The sequence below is a fragment of the Cottoperca gobio genome, chromosome 19 (genome assembly GCF_900634415.1).
Source record: "Cottoperca gobio chromosome 19, fCotGob3.1, whole genome shotgun sequence".
Classification (NCBI taxonomy): domain Eukaryota; kingdom Metazoa; phylum Chordata; class Actinopteri; order Perciformes; family Bovichtidae; genus Cottoperca; species Cottoperca gobio.
The window spans coordinates 10,477,988-10,494,114 of NC_041373.1; the positions used below are offsets into that span (position 1 = coordinate 10,477,988).

At 43.3% G+C, this 16,127-nt stretch overlaps 1 protein-coding gene across 1 annotated transcript in view; it reads left to right on the forward strand.

Annotated features, from left to right (window-relative positions):
• Positions 1 to 16,127, forward strand: part of adam12a (ADAM metallopeptidase domain 12a) — a 66,960-nt gene that overhangs the window by 43,061 nt on the left and 7,772 nt on the right. Inside the window, exons 7-16 of the mRNA XM_029457218.1 lie at positions 547 to 612; positions 1,169 to 1,240; positions 1,642 to 1,811; positions 2,535 to 2,619; positions 4,605 to 4,753; positions 11,790 to 11,967; positions 14,116 to 14,205; positions 14,310 to 14,505; positions 14,597 to 14,705; positions 15,267 to 15,465. Coding sequence (XP_029313078.1) covers positions 547 to 612; positions 1,169 to 1,240; positions 1,642 to 1,811; positions 2,535 to 2,619; positions 4,605 to 4,753; positions 11,790 to 11,967; positions 14,116 to 14,205; positions 14,310 to 14,505; positions 14,597 to 14,705; positions 15,267 to 15,465 — 1,314 coding nt within the window. The remainder of the gene's footprint in view (positions 1 to 546; positions 613 to 1,168; positions 1,241 to 1,641; positions 1,812 to 2,534; positions 2,620 to 4,604; positions 4,754 to 11,789; positions 11,968 to 14,115; positions 14,206 to 14,309; positions 14,506 to 14,596; positions 14,706 to 15,266; positions 15,466 to 16,127) is intronic.

Sequence of the window (16,127 nt, forward strand, 5' to 3'; positions counted from 1 at the left end):
TATACAACAAATGAGATTTGAGTGTGGACCTGCTTTCTTTTATTTGGATTTTATTATGATTCCTCGGCCGTACTCCACTGTCCAAGTTTGCTGCTAGAGTCACTGTGAAGTTGTCACATAAATCAATACTGAGCATATCACATGTTCTTGCAATTTCAAAAAGAAAAGCAGGGTTTTGTTTTGTTTTACAGTGTACTGCCCACGAAGGCAGCATTGTCCAAAAACTGATTTATTAGTTATTAAGCTGGTTCCTGTAAGAGTGTCATCAGAGGTACCTGTGACCTTAGCGGCTCTTATTGGGTCACCGTGAAGTGTTGCTGATTGCTTTGTGCTGATTCTCTCTTCTGTGTAGAGCATAAAGTTCTGGTAGAAAAGCCGTATTGAGTTGCTTACCTGTTAAATTTAGGCCGCCTTTTCAAGACAGCTGCGGTTAATTGTGTCCTCCTAATGTCCTTCTTCTTCCTCCTCCTCCTCCTCCTCATCTCTTGGTTTATCACTTTGTCATAACCACCCTCTATTCCCTCTCCCATTTACTCCTCTTTGCAGCATAAACGCCACGTCCAGACTACGACCAAGTATGTGGAGCTGATCATTGTGGCCGACAACAGAGAGGTAAGCAGAGGTCACACCGTCCTCGACCTATTCACCCTTCTGCTGCTGTATCCCCTCAGGAAAGAGGGGCTCAGAGTTCACTTGCTAAGCTGCCCCTCCGTCCTCTGGAGATGTTGATAAGAAGGCTCAAACTCTCCCATTGTGTCGCCTCTGATGTCTCCACTTACTCATTCCTTTCACTGTCAAAAGCAAATTAGACTATTCCATTATGCATGCTCTGAGTTATCTCAAATCTCAGGTTTAAGATCTTAAAGAGGAAAAAAGAGAAGAAAGTATAGGTCAACGTCTCACGCTTTATAGCCACAGAAAGTGAATACATTCTGGATATAAGGCAAGGTGGTTGAGGTTATCTCTTTAGCCGGAGCTCCACCGAGGAGCTCTTTGATGATAGCAACTGCAGTGGAATCAACACGACACCCTGTGAAGACCTGTCTAGAGCTGACGCAGAGTTGATATACGTCCCAAATAATCAAATAAGTCTTTGATGAAAAATAAACATTCCATTCGGATCACCTCTCTTTCTCCTTGCTTTACTCCGCCCGCTTGTGTTGTTCAGTTTCAGAAGCAAGGCAAGGACATGGAGAAGGTCAAGCAGCGGCTGGCCGAGATCGCCAATTACGTGGACAAGGTAACAATCAAATCAACAGAGGGGATGTGGTGTAAGCATGTGATTTATTAGAGGTCACATCAAGCCTGCTGAGTATTAACCGACCTGCGTGCAAAGGCTGATTGGATTATGAATGGATGATCAATTCCATAACTTGGCTGAGAAATGTTGTGAAGAGGCCGCTGTAATAACACGAGCCGCGGGGTGGCGGTTTAATAATACAGAATCCAAACATGATTTATTCATATGGAAAGTCATACGTTGATTAATGTTTAAGGATTTGTTCAGAGCCCCTCATCATTTCAAAGCGACTATTGTATAGCGTTTTAATAAGTAATGTACAGAGAGTTAACAGAAATGTTAGGAGAGATCATAAGCTCTTAACCTAAAACCTACCTCCCCCTCCTCCCCTCAACCTTCAGTTCTACAGGGCTCTGAATATCCGTGTGGCCCTGGTGGGCCTGGAGGTATGGAGTGATGTGGACAAATGCCCCATCACCCAGGACCCCTTCACCACCTTGCACGAGTTCCTAGACTGGAGGAAGGTCAAGCTGCTGCCCCAGAAGCCTCATGACAACGCCCAGCTAATCAGGTACATCTGCTTATTGCAGCATACAGATTTAATAGTTGTAGTCACTATTTGAATAAAGATTATTGAGAGGACAAAATATAATAGTTTTACTTTTGGTTTTATTTACTCCACTCTCAATTGGCTATGATGTTTTGTAATATTAATTCTGTTCTTTTAAGTCACCCTCAAAGGTGCCCTGCAGTGTGGATTTCTTTTATAACCAACACACACAGTTTTTCGTTCAACAAAACAAATGCGATACCCTACATCCAGCAAACATTTTCTCTTTGTGGATCGGTCTTAGCCATTTGCATGCTGTGGAAGCCTCATGGGATGCTGAGAAATTGCCAGCAAAATACACATCTTTTGCTAAAAAAAACATTTTATCTTGGTTAAAATGACAGTGTGCAACGTTTATTATCAAGTCCAGGTGTAGATACCGAAGTGGACAAATATCTCAGATATTTAAGACTCAGTCTTTAAACTAAGACATGTTGGCATTTAGCTCAAAGCACCCCATAAGGTAATTTCAGGTCTAGTCATTAACCAATGAAACGTTTCCATCCCATTTTAAATAGTCGTAAAATAACCACTAGTTTTAAATGCTGACCCTAAAATTAGCATCCACTTGACATTTGCTTTACAAACCCATTGCAGATATCAAAACATTGCTATAAAGCTCACAGCATTAGTACCTTTACCTTGACAGTTGTAGTATTGAACTCTGTTTTCCCCCCCCCTTAGTGGGGTTTATTTCCAGGGCACCACCATTGGTATGGCACCCATCATGAGCATGTGCACAGCGGAGCAGTCAGGTGGGATCGTCATGGTACGTAAAACTATGTCCTGCAGAATGTATGCATGCTCAAATGCTTTTAATCCACCCTTAAGTAAAAGGAGTACAAAATAAATGTTTGGTGTGTCTCTGACTCCCTGAGAAAGGAGACCAGACTTATTTTATCATTTCCCTCTCCCTGCCCTCTGCTCTTTGCCTGGTTCTCCTCCTCCCTCCTGTCTGACATAATACTCTCACATTTCTCCCCTGAGCCTCTTGTGTAAGGGTTGAACTAAGGATTCCAGAGTTGATATTAACTTGTATTAACAGGGCACACACATCATTGAGACTTTTTCCAGGAAGTTGGTATGCATAGTACCCTCCACTTAGTGCTGATAAATCAGAGAGCCTATCGATTACACGAGTGGAAACCATTGCTCCTTAATGAGGTGCAACAAATGAGTGAATTTAAGGGTACGGTATATCCCAGTCTGAATTAAAACGTAGGTGCATGTCGTAAAAGATCGCCTATTACAGAACTGCAACCCTATGTGCCCAAGTCATGTTGTATTAGAGCAAGTCATGCTATTATTTTATACTTTATTTCCCTGAGTGGCTGTTTGTCTTGTGGCCTGGCTGGCTGGTGGTAAGGTTTACAGCTAGTCCCCAGATGGTTCTTCACTCTTGTCCTCCCAGATGGTAAAGTGAGGACTTGGTCATTATGATAGAGCGCTACATACGTGCATACATCAGGTCAGAGACATTAAGGATTAGTCTCCTAACCGCAGACTCTTCTGCTGGGCAAATCACGACCCTGTTGTCTCAGTTGCCTCCCTTAGTTTACAAAGTACCTTTGAACTCATTAGCCAACTTCCCTCATTGTTATTTTTCGAGGCAGTTAAATCTTAAACATCCATTCTCAAACCATCTGGAATATCCATTTACCAGCCCCGAATGTTACATTACTTTAATTGGTGTGGCAAACAGAACGCAGACAGCGGCATGTAGTGCGCTCTTGAGCACTTCAGCCTTATAAGTCAGTGAAGGTGTCTTGGTTGTTCCATGAAACAGAACCAGAGGGTTTTCTTTGTATGAATTTTGGCTGCGCACTTGGATCGCGCCAAGTGCTGACAGCTGATAGCTGATGACCGTTACTTTCAAAAGCCCCCAGCAGAGCACTTCATCATTCTGAGTTCGACTTGTACAGCGCTACTGAATAATGCACAGTGACTGAAGACTCCAGGGGCCAGGTGCTCTGACGCACAGCGCTGCATCCGTGAAGAGCGTATAGCTGCTGCCGCTACATCATTTATTCGGCCTTTTCATGTGTTCACGTTGTACACACCTCGCAGGATCTCTCGGCACCTCGGCCAGCAAAGCTTTCACTGTGTCACTGTAGCTTCATCTTCACAGTGCATCCTCCAGCACTGTCTGTTTTTTTTTTTTACATTTCTTTTATCTTTGCTGGCTGGCTGTGTGATTGTCAAGCTGTCCTCAAGTAAGTTTTTCTTTCAACCTATTTGTTTTGCTCAGAGGTGGGTCCATGTCTTTATTTGTGTGTGTGGATGAAGCAGCACATCTGGCTCAGTCAGAGTTTGCAGTGCATGCTGAAGGTGACAGCCCACAGTCTGCCGTTTCATTTCTCATTTCAGTGCCACAACGTCGAGCAGAGGAAACGCTCCGATAAGCACAGATCCAACAGCATTGTTTGTTTAATCTCGGCAATATGCAATTACACTCACTTGTTTTGAGTAATGTTTCTTCAGTGGGTCCTGTGGGGAACAACAATGTGGCTAGCGTTACATTTATTTGTTATTTTCCTCAGAGTATGTAATCAGAAACGTATGTTTTTAATTAGCTATTGTTTTCTACAACAGAGCTGTAGACTAAACACATTTTATTATGAGACTGTTGCTTGTGTCATGTCTAGTCTAGAAATATGTTTGATAAATCAGACTCATGATGAAGAGGTTTTAGATTAAATATTTGGTAAGAGGCAATTGCAAGTTATGTTTCTGCATGATTGATCTTTTTTATAGGACCATTCGGACAACCCCCTGGGCGCTGCAGTCACTCTGGCCCACGAGCTCGGACACAACTTTGGAATGAACCATGACACCCCAGAGAGGGGGTGCGGCTGCAGGGTGACCGTGGATCGTGGAGGCTGCATCATGACTCCCTCCACCGGGTGAGTCACAGCGTCTATCTTGACAATCAAGAGTCCATCGATCTTAAAGATAGCTGACTCCTTACTCCTTACTGCAATATCCAAGATTGCGGGAGTTTTATTTCAGCTTGTTGGCCTTCATCAGCCTTAGGACATATGCTATCATTCACTGCTTCAGTGCACTCCAGTGAGGCCACCTTTTTTTTGCTAAGGCTTTAAAAATGAAGTCTAACTCCAAAACCATCTGAAATGCATCATCATAATGTCAAGCCATCATTAAGTTTGCATTAATCCAGTCACTTATTAAGAAGAGTGTGCTTCATAAGAGTCCAGATTGTAATCATATGTAAACATTATTCCACATGCTCTCCATTTGTAGTTTATTGTCTATCGAGCAGTAAGCAAATAATGCCAATGAACTGCTGGACCGTCGGGTTTACGGAAGATTCAACAGCTGTGCGAAGGCCCCGAGGCAATATGACTCATAGTGAATGGGGAGCCGATGGTTCAGTGGCAGTGCACGGCCAAAACAGTACAGTTTTACTCACTTACTTACTTGCAGACCAATGGTCACAGAGAATCGTCACCAGTACGACACGATATGTAAATAACCAAGCTATGGTAATTGGCAACCGCAATTCTTTCCTTCACTCAATCCAGATTTGTTTTTTTTTAAATAGCAGCCTACAAAACATAAACTTACTCTACGACGTACAACTAACAAAGTGCAAACCTCTGTTTGGTTGCCGATGAAAGGATTTGCGAGTATTCCGGTAAAGTGTGGGTAAGAGTGGGTACTGCAGTGAAAAACTGAATAGAGAAAAACTGAATAGAGAAAAGGACCTGGTGCCAAAAGTGAGTCGAGTCGAGCAGAGCCGTACCATGTAGTGGAAACACGGCTTAAGTTTGCATCCAACAACATATCAAGACAGAGGTGGAGATAACTCACTGTGGATTATAACATCTTGTTAGACCGAGCAGAGGGATAAGGATGTTCTGGGCGTAAACATTGGGTATTAGTTCCAGCCCAAGGTCTAGTGGGAGCCACAGATTGGTGTTTATGCTGGAAACATCCCTTTGTATTTGGTTTGGACCAGACCCATGAAAAACAGGGTAACACTATTCTTGATTATAGACTCATAAAACAACACAGCAGTAAGATGTAAATTTATATTTAACCCAGATTGAGGGTATCCCTGGTCAAGGACTATATCCTAAAATTGGCAACAACATGAAAACAAGCAAGAAATACTTGTTTCCATTTTTCTCCTTCTGGCTCTCTCCATTTCCTCCTTATACACAGCCAGTTAGAGAGTGATTCTATTCTTTGACATACATGCAACTTTAATGTTGGAAAATCTCTCTGCAGCTCCAAATAAATAGTTAAATACCTCTGAAAGCTGTCTATTATACGTTTTTTATGTAGGGAAAACGTATCGCCTGTCCCTTAAAATATCACAATCTGATGTAGTGACAAACCTCTCTAAATGTGAAATAATGTAGTTTGTATCAAACATAGGCTGGTGAGAAATACATGAAATTAATTAATTTGTCCCGCTCTGCCCAGAGACTGTGCTTTCTATTATTGCCTTCTGACAAAAGAAAGACATGATCTAGCCCTTGATTTCAAAATAATCCCCTCAACACCTCCTTATTGGTCCATATTGCTGCTTTGCTATTTAATCCAGGATTAAGGAAGAAATACATCTAAATAAGGATGTTGAGAAACTCTGTATTGCCCCATTCTGCTTCTTCAGTTAATTCCAGGTCAGCACTATCACACAACACTCTCTGCCTTAGGCGCTACTACATCTCCCATGAGTCCTCATAGTTCCATAAATACCATGTGGACACACACACACACACACACACACACACACACACACACACACACACACACACACACACACACACACACACACACACACATACACACACACACACGTGTTCTGTTGCAATCACCTGAATGTTGTTCATCACCCGGCAGCTACAGTTATTTGTTTATAGCTTTGAATGCCATGTTTTTCTAGGCATGCGACCAACTCTTTTCAAAGCACAATGTGATTACAGAATGCCTCTTCACAAGGACGGGACTTGGATGAGTTGGTACAAAAGCCCCGTTGATAACCAGGCCCTGCATTCAATAATTGGAAGTACTGGCAACATTTGGCTACATTTGCTCACCGAGGAGTTGCTTGAGTTGTGTTTTTTCTGTTTTGATGGATCTTTCATTTTAATCACATAGAGCACAGGATTGTCTTCATTGTTGCTGCTATGCTAAGACAGATACCCATCAAGCTCTGCCGCCCCTGCTGCTGGAGATAATGGGATCCAGTTCATCCAGTTGGTGGGGGAGGGGGGGGCAGTAAAACTATAAACTGTCCCAGTGCCAGCTGCACATCTGCACAGAGCACTGCTTGTTTCCTGCTCACATTGGTCACGGCCAATTGTCGCGTCCCCCTCTACATCCATCCCACTATCCCCCCCCATTAGACCTAAATGAGAACAGGCTGTTGTCCATCCTTTGAGTACATAACACACAGGAACACACACATATCAACTGAGCTGCTGCTGGGCAATCCATGGACAGAGGAACATACGTATGTGCAAAAACGTATTCATGAGCTCCATCTCTCTTAAATACTCAAACAGGAACTCCACAGGGTTCTGTGCTTGTTCCACTTCTCTTGGTTAGTCTTTTACTTAAGGCCCTGTCACACAGTGCCGTATGGCAGAAACGTATGCTAAACGTTTTTTGAGCATGTTCAAAAACGTTTCACAGCCTCAGCGTTCAACAACGTACACCAGCGTATTGCCGAACCACGCCCTTTAACTGTCAGATAGACAGATAGACCCCAAGATGCATTATTAAGACAGGGTTCATTCACTCATGGGTCATGCCCTGAGTAAGTCGATGACAGCCGGGCATGATCACCGTCAAACAGAGATTGATATATTTCTCCTCTTATAAAATAATCAGGAATCAAAATCACAGAATGTGAGTAAGAGTCCAAGGCATGCCATGGAAATGTGACCCATGCCCCGCGGAAGAACAGGAACTCTCCAATATGCCTTGTTTAATTGGGTCCATAGGGAAATCAATGTGAAAATGCTCTTCAGTATCTACAACGTAGGCCAGACTGCCAGGCACCAAAGTCCACAACAGATCATATCACCCAATGTCATCGCCCAGAACTCAAGCTCTACATGCACAAAGGAGGCCGTAAAATTAATATTAAATGTGTAGTGACGTAACTGTAGTTTTGAATTAGTTATGCAAGTATGAAATATTTGTCACAGTCAGGTTTAAATTAACGTTTTTTCAAAGATCAAGGTCTTACTTACTACTTAATAAAACTGTGATAGCAGAAGGAAGATAGGTTCACAATCAGTGTTGGCACATTTTGTATTTTCTCTAAAAATGTATTCAAGGATGGGAGGGGGGGGGTATGTTTTGGGAGATGTGTCATTGGAAAGGCCGGCAGATCTGATTCATAGCCTGATCAGTGTTATATGACTGAAAAGACATAAACTGGCTGTGCAGGATGTGCTGGATGGGTTTCCCGGCGTTCTGTGTGATCTGAACCACAACGACAGACAGGCTAGGAGGAGAGAGTCCTGCCCAGCTACATTTGGGTTAAAGGGCTCTGTGTATTAATGTGCTACTTTGCCTTAAGAGTATTCTAATCGCTGGTGAAATAGGTTTGGATTTATGTTCATATTCGGCAGCAAAGGCAGATATAAACATGACCTTCATCTGTTGGTCATGCTACATTTTTGTAAAAAATATTAGTAATTTTTCTTTTTATTACTGAGGTCAGACTGCACTGCTCACAATACATTTAATTTAGAAGAGCAACCTTTTAATGTAAATATTTTGCTTCATGTCTGCTTTCAAAAGAACCTGAGTGAATGCAGTTTTGGTTGTACATTGTGAGAGTCAATTTTTTATTTTTTTACTCTTTACTTACGACTTATTTTCTAACCCTCCACAAAAAATGTGGGTTTGTCTACCCCCTTGTTGAAGCAGCGGGGCTGTGAGATGTTCGAAAGCCTTCGGCACTGTAGTATTATCACAGTGTGGTGCAGATCATGGGGGCCTGTAATAGATCTGGGAATGATTCCTTATCACCAGACCTCCCACAAGTCTGTTAAAGCCCTTGTCTGGCAACTGGCCGTTGTTGCAGCTTTGTTGTAGTGATTGCTTTGTGCACTCTATCAACCATCAACTGCAGTCCCTCTGAAGCTTAGGAGCCCACTGTCAAACACTGACTGTAGGCTAGAGAGGAACAAAATAACAGAGAACAGAGAAGAATGGATCCCATAATGGAACTAGAGGTGGAAAACAATGCGGCAGTAAGAGACAGAACAAAAAGCAGTCATAGAGACCAGACCAGAGGGGAACACGGCTGTGAACCCAGAACAGGATGAGAACAAGCCACGGAGGTCACACTGGGTCTTTTCCTTTGAGATGGTGGCCCAGACTCCCATGGGATGAGTAGTTGTCTAAAGTGTCTTTAGTTCGCCATGAGCTCCAGATGTGCCCGCCGTGACTGGCCCTGGCACGGCTTGTTCTTCCCCCGTGGGGCCCGCAGCTGCTAAATGCCATCCACTGTAATTCATCGGTGCCTCTGCTATTTCACAGCCATCATTCCCCCCCCCCCCCACACCATTGCGGGGTAGACCAATAATTTCTGTATTGCCTCTCATAAAGAACAGCTGGATCCTGAGCTCATGTATCTCAGGGATGTGAGTTGTGATGTGAGTGTTTGTCGTGGATTGCACGGGCCGGTAACTGAAGAACAGGGCTGAGTTCATGGAAATTGTAACGAATGCAGCAAAAAAAAGAAGGGGGGGGGTGCAACTTGAGCAAGCAATTTTGGCTCGGGCTTTGAGGGCAAAGAGGAAATCAACAACAGCAGTTGCTAAGGAAGTGGTCTGCCAGCCTTGACAGCTGTTCATCATAGCAAGGTCCCCTGATGTGCTGAATGGGGAGGAAGTGGAAAAGAGGACGTAATAATGGCTGTTATTACAGCTTTCCTCATTGGTATTTCTTTTGCCATTTCATGTTGTTACAAATCCACTCTGATCTTTTGCTTTAATGCAGAGATCTGCTTTGAGGTATCCCACTTTCACCTAACACAACCTCTGCATAGTATCGATGTTAGAGAGCAGCGGGCTGTGTGTTTGGGGAGGGGGTCAGCAGCAGGAGTTGATGTAAGCCGCCTCCACACATGACGGAAATCAAAAGCAAGCCGAGAATGAGGTCATGTCAAAACATTCACAGAGTGTCATGACATATTTAGAGCTGTATTAGATGTGAAACCCAATCAGAGAAAACACCGTTTGAAAGACTTGTCAACATTGAGTCCCGTAGAAGGGCCTCCTTCTCTGAGATGAGAAAAACCCTCGAGAGAAAGTAGTTATTTTACAGCCAATGGGTCTGACTTCAAGGCTCAGCCTTGAAGCTGGAAAAGAACGTGTAACTCACATTTAAACTCATGTAGAAACACCTCAATGAGCTGCATGTTTCGAGCTGCCAAGGACTGTTATATGATTTACGCCTGTTACACCTTGATGCCACAGCAACTCAGCCTGTGTATGAATTGGCCTTACGCACAAGCTCCTCTTTCAATATGCTTATTGAAAGATCAATCAATCCATTAAATTTTATTTATATGGCTTAATATGACAAATTACACATTTGTCTCAGGGGGCTTTACAGACTGAACAGGATTTGAGACCGTGTGTCCTTATGCCCTTGCAGCGCACAAGAATAACTCCCCACAATTAAAGGGGGAAGACATGAAAGAAACCTCAGGGAGAGCAACTGAGGAGGGATCCCTCTCCCAGGACGGACAGACGTGCAATAGATGTCGTGTGTACAGACTAAACAACATAGTAAAATTACACCATAGAGAAATATTATTTTATCATATATGAAAAAGATGGATCCAGGAGGATGTCAAAGAGCCTCCAGGTGCCTCCAAAAATAATAACGTGGGCGTCAGGCAGGACCACAGAATGTAGATGTGTAGGTGTTACAACCGTGACATGTTTGCTTACATTTCAACACCAGAAACACTAGACAATTTTCCCTACCGTCATTTTTTGGAAAATACATTATGCGCTGAATACATGGTATGTGTTTGATTTACACTTTCCCTGCTGCTCTGAATTGTAAACGACTCTGAAATGGACACATTTTATAGCAAAAATCATAAAGATTAATGCCTACAAAGGTTCACGAGCAAACATGTGCTTTTCACTGCGTCTACTTCTCTTGACTTCCATCTATTGAGTGTGTAGCGCCTGTTGAAAGAAACATTTTGGCATCTAAATTGACCTAAATCTCCCACATCTTGTGTCATACATGCGCTCATCTGTGTGCACGAAGACGAGCACAGCTACAAGTGTGAATATTACATACAGATTTACCTATTCTGGACATGTTAGGCTGACTTTTAAGGTGTAGATGGAGATATTAAAAACCTCATGTGGTGCTCTTTTTTTTTTCTACTCGACCGAGAACAAGATACAGTAGTCTGCACATACGCGTGCACACTTTACATATGCTGTTATCTAAGGCACTATATTATCAGAGAAATAAAGCCACATGAGGTTTGTAACAAAGATTTTGGCAGACAAAGCCCTGAGCTGTGTGCTTTCCCCACAGAGCAGACCACCCTCTCTGTCCGCTCCAAAAACAATATTAAGAACACACCGTCCCCCGTTTCTCCCAAATTTATAGGTGTTGCAAGTCTTGCGAAGGAAGCACTTTTTGGTTTGAGTTTTTATGATCCCCTGTCTCATAAAATATGCCTTATCAGATCTCCCACTTTCCATGGAGGCAGACGTCACCGGGGCCCTGTGCTGTTTGCATGCTAATAGAGCTCTGGAGAGGTTGCTGAGCTCTTGTGCTTAATTGATTTTGTGATTAGCAGCAATTAGCGCTGATTACATCAGACTGAAGAGGACCCTTGTGGGGGATCTTGATCGTCTTTCTCCTCTCTGTCTCCGTTTGTGTCACTCGTAAAATATTTCTTTCCCCCCACAGGTATCCGTTCCCCACAGTGTTCAGCAGCTGCAGCAAGAAGGACCTGACGGCCAGTTTTGAAAAAGGCGTCGGGATGTGTCTGTTCAACATGCCTGAGGTCAAGGTGCTCTACGGCGGGCAGAAATGTGGCAACGGCTATGTGGAGGAGGGAGAGGAGTGCGACTGTGGAGAACTTGAGGTTAGAGAGCTATATAAATCTACCCCTAGTAAGCATTCTTATTTTATGCTACTTCCGTCAAAATTGAAATCTCTGTTTTAACTGCCACCCATAAATCATTGTTAATTGTGTTTCCCACATTTGAGAAATTAAATAAGCAGAAGCGCTAGTGGGGGGGTGGGGTTCTGTAGCGTTCCTGACAGAAGCATAGCCCAAACCTAACATTTCCCAAAGTAAAAACAAATAGTTCACCTCGGTTACGAAGCTAACGGCGCAGAGCTCTCATAATTCAAACACAGTCTTCAGAAAAAGAGCTTAGAGATATGAGTGTGAATTTATTCATTCCGTGCACTGAAGATGTGTTCGGGGAGGATGGTTGTCTGATCATGATACAATTCACTGAGAAGAAACATCGCTGACAGCTCACCCTGTCAGCCGCTGAATAATTTAAATGAATCTGCATTGGCATGCACATACGTAATGGTGGCATACGTTGCTAACTGCTGCGACTGTAGGATGATAAAACAGTTAATCATGATCCAGCTGAGGCGGGCTGACAATACGAGAATCATGAAATATGAAGGAGACATCTATTATGACTTGCAAAGATATTTCTGAATGATATAATAGCCTGAGTAAGAGAATGCCTTGTCTCTCTCCATTTGTTTACACCTTTATGCCCAGCGAGTCTTTTTGCACGTTGTTCAGGCTTCAGCCAGTGTGAGGCTGAAAGTGGCCTTGTCCTTCAACACAAAGAACTGACATAAGCCCCTCAGAACTGAGCCAGCAGCGATAATAAAGCTCTCCACAGAGTTGCTCGCCGTCATGCCAAACCAGGCCAGATCAGAGTGCTCAGACAGCATCTCTCTCCTCCATTAAAAAGCCTCATTAAAAAGCCTGGTGCCTATTCCTCACAATCACAGGCTACTTCTTTTCAGCATGACTCCTCCGCCTCCTTTGGCCCCGGGGACCATGGGAAAGGCCCTTGATGGTTTTCAGGCTGAAAGAAGTTGTGGAAGGCCCGTCATGTCAGCTGTGTCCCCTGCCAGCTCCGGCCATCTACTTCCCCCTGACTCCGCACTCGGCTGTACAGCGTAGTCAGACCGCTGCTTGATGCCTACAGGGAGAAAGCTGACCCTCAGGGGTCCAGTCAGCCTTGCCTGTGTGTGAGATCATACATGCACAAGCATACATGCACTCTTATGTGTGAATACCTTTAATGTTTATCAGAAGGCAGAGAGTTGCTGATTGGTGCGGAGCATGGCTCATATAAAGGCTCACATGAAACTGATGGGTCTCCATGGTGAGTTGGTAAACGTTACAGGGATGGTACAGATACTGTGTGTGTGTCTCTCTCTCTGGTTGAGCAGACTGCTATACCAATATTTAGAAACTACTATGTTTTCGTAAGTGTATAATCACCCGAAACTAAAATTTGTGTTTTTGTGATCTTAGAAGAAGCTCTTAATATCTTCACAGGGAGCAGGATCCTCTTCCACAGAGACTGCCATCTTGCGCCGCCATGTTGCTACAGTAGCTCAGAATGGACAAAGCTTCTTTTGATTTTTGCGTTATCTGCAGTTCTCCGACAGGTTCGGAAGAGGAGAGGGGTGAGCGGAGGGGTATTCATTACAATCAGCAAGCTCACCACTAGATGCCACTGCATACTACACACTTGACCTTTAAGGTCACATAGTGTCTGATGTAATGGCTTGATTTTTATATTACTTTAACAAGTCTTTTGATTACCTCATTGGTAGTTTTCTGTTTGCCACTTTTTTAGAATACACTAAAATATTTTGCTCGTTTGTTGAAGGAATTTCTTTTGCAGAGTGTCCTTCTTCTCTCTTCTCCTCATTTGTCTAAGCTGCACCATCCAGCACATGGTTCCAGAGGTGTAGATGAGCTTGTAAGTCCTGTCAGATGGAAACATTGTTGTTCTTAGAGAATTAGAAAGTGCAGTTGCCTTTACTCTGCCAGGGTTCTCTGTTGCTACAGAATCCAGTCCTGCGAGGGCTGCATCCCCTCTGATAACAAAGTCTGAGCATTTGCTCTGAGGTGAAATATGATCTCTTTGTGCTGAGGTATTTCTTCTTAACTTTTGTTCTCCCTCACTTACATCCCGTTTCTGAGCTTGCCTTTTTTTCATTTCCATTTTCCAATCCAAAGGAGTGTATGAATCCCTGCTGCAACGCTACTACCTGCACACTGAAGGGGGATGCTGTTTGTGCACACGGACAATGCTGCCAGGATTGTCAGGTAGGATGTTTACTGATTAGTCAGCCATCTTGAAATAAAGCTCACCACATATTTTGCTAAACTTCCCACTTGATCTTTGTCTTGCTGTCTACATTTGAGTGTAGCTGAAGCTAGCAGGCACTCCATGCCGTGAATCCAGCAACTCTTGTGATCTGCCTGAGTTCTGCACGGGCACCAGTCCTCACTGCCCGTCCAACGTCTACCTGCATGACGGCCACGCCTGCCACAGCGTGGATGGCTACTGTTATAACGGCATCTGCCAGACTCACGAGCAGCAATGCATCACACTGTGGGGCCAAGGTATGTGGTAGCCCCCCCCCCCTTTGCTGGCTCACACTGCCCGTGAATAGATGGTTGTCAGGTGTTTCATGTGTTTCATTGTGTTTTGTAGGAGCAAAGGCAGCTCCGGGCATCTGCTTTGAAAGGGTCAATTCAGCAGGAGACCCCTATGGCAACTGTGGGAAGGACGCCAAAGGCTCCTTTGCCAAATGTGAAGCACGGTAAGATTGGTGTCAGTTGTCGAATGCAGGGAAGGGCATGTACTGTAGTTACTCTACTCTATAGCTGAACTCTCTCACAGGGACTGTTTCAATGCTAGAGACTGGAATGGATGAGATTGACTAGTACAGAAACAACAAAAATCTGTTTTCATTCATTAGTTATTTAAATTTGGAGAATAATCTGCATTTTGGTATTTTTCTGTTAATCAGATAAAATAAGTAATTTGAAGATGCTTCAAATCAAATGTGATTTGGTTTCCTTATAATTTCCCTGACATTTTAAAGACTGACACATTAAACAATGGAAATACTCATTAGTTGCAGCCCTAATTGAAGGTTACGAAGTCACTTGGTGAAATGCAGTCAAAATATCTCAGGTTTTGGTATGAAAACAGCGGAAACAAGCTGCCTCTTCTGCCACTTTCCCTAATTGGACAACAAGAGTGAGAGAAAGAGATAGAAATGGAAAAAATAATTGCATATTTACACTTTTGGGAAAAACAGTGACATGTTATTTAATTATCACATTGTTATTCTCCCTGTTGCTCGTTCTGTTTACAGAGATGCTAAATGTGGCAAAATCCAGTGTCAAGGAGGAGCTAACCGCCCAGTAATTGGTACCAACGCTGTTTCCATAGAGACAAACATCCCCTTGCAGGAAGGGGGAAGGATACTGTGCCGAGGCACGCATGTCTACTTGGGTGATGACATGCCCGACCCCGGCCTCGTGCTGACAGGGACCAAGTGTGGAAATGGACTGGTGAGAGCTGAGGCCTGTGACAGTTAAACACACACATGCAACACACAACTGACATCATTAGCACTGGTGGAAAGTGCATTTACTGGACCTAAGTATAATATTAAGGTACTCATTCCATATCCTGCTACTTTATATTTTTACTGCACTGTATTTAACTGTTCTTCACAGTTACACATGATGGGATATACAGTAAGTACATTTAATAACAACATTTGATGCATTTGAATAGTTTGAACACAAGCTAGAGTGTTAAAAATGTCTGAGATCAAAAGGGTAAAGGGTCATTTGAACTGCTAAAGTATCTGTAAGTCTGTGTGAGAACACAAATGCTGGCAAATAAGAGTGGAAAAAGTGATGTGGAGTGACAGTCCATGACTAAGACTTTCTAAGAGGTTCTTCAGAGTGTGTCATCTTGTCATTTCAGACTCACACAGCCTCAGACACTTAATTGACTTACCATTATTCAGCCTATTTGGCATCTTCCAATGGTCATCAATTCAGTGATACAAGTGGCTCCATTTAGACTAAATGTACTTCTACTATGGGAGCCTGGATATATTTGGGTGTGGTGCCTTCAAGGAGCCCACACAGTCCACATTCATATAACTTTTAAAAAGCTGCTTTAATACATTCTCGAAAAAAATCCCAGTGTTTACTTTATT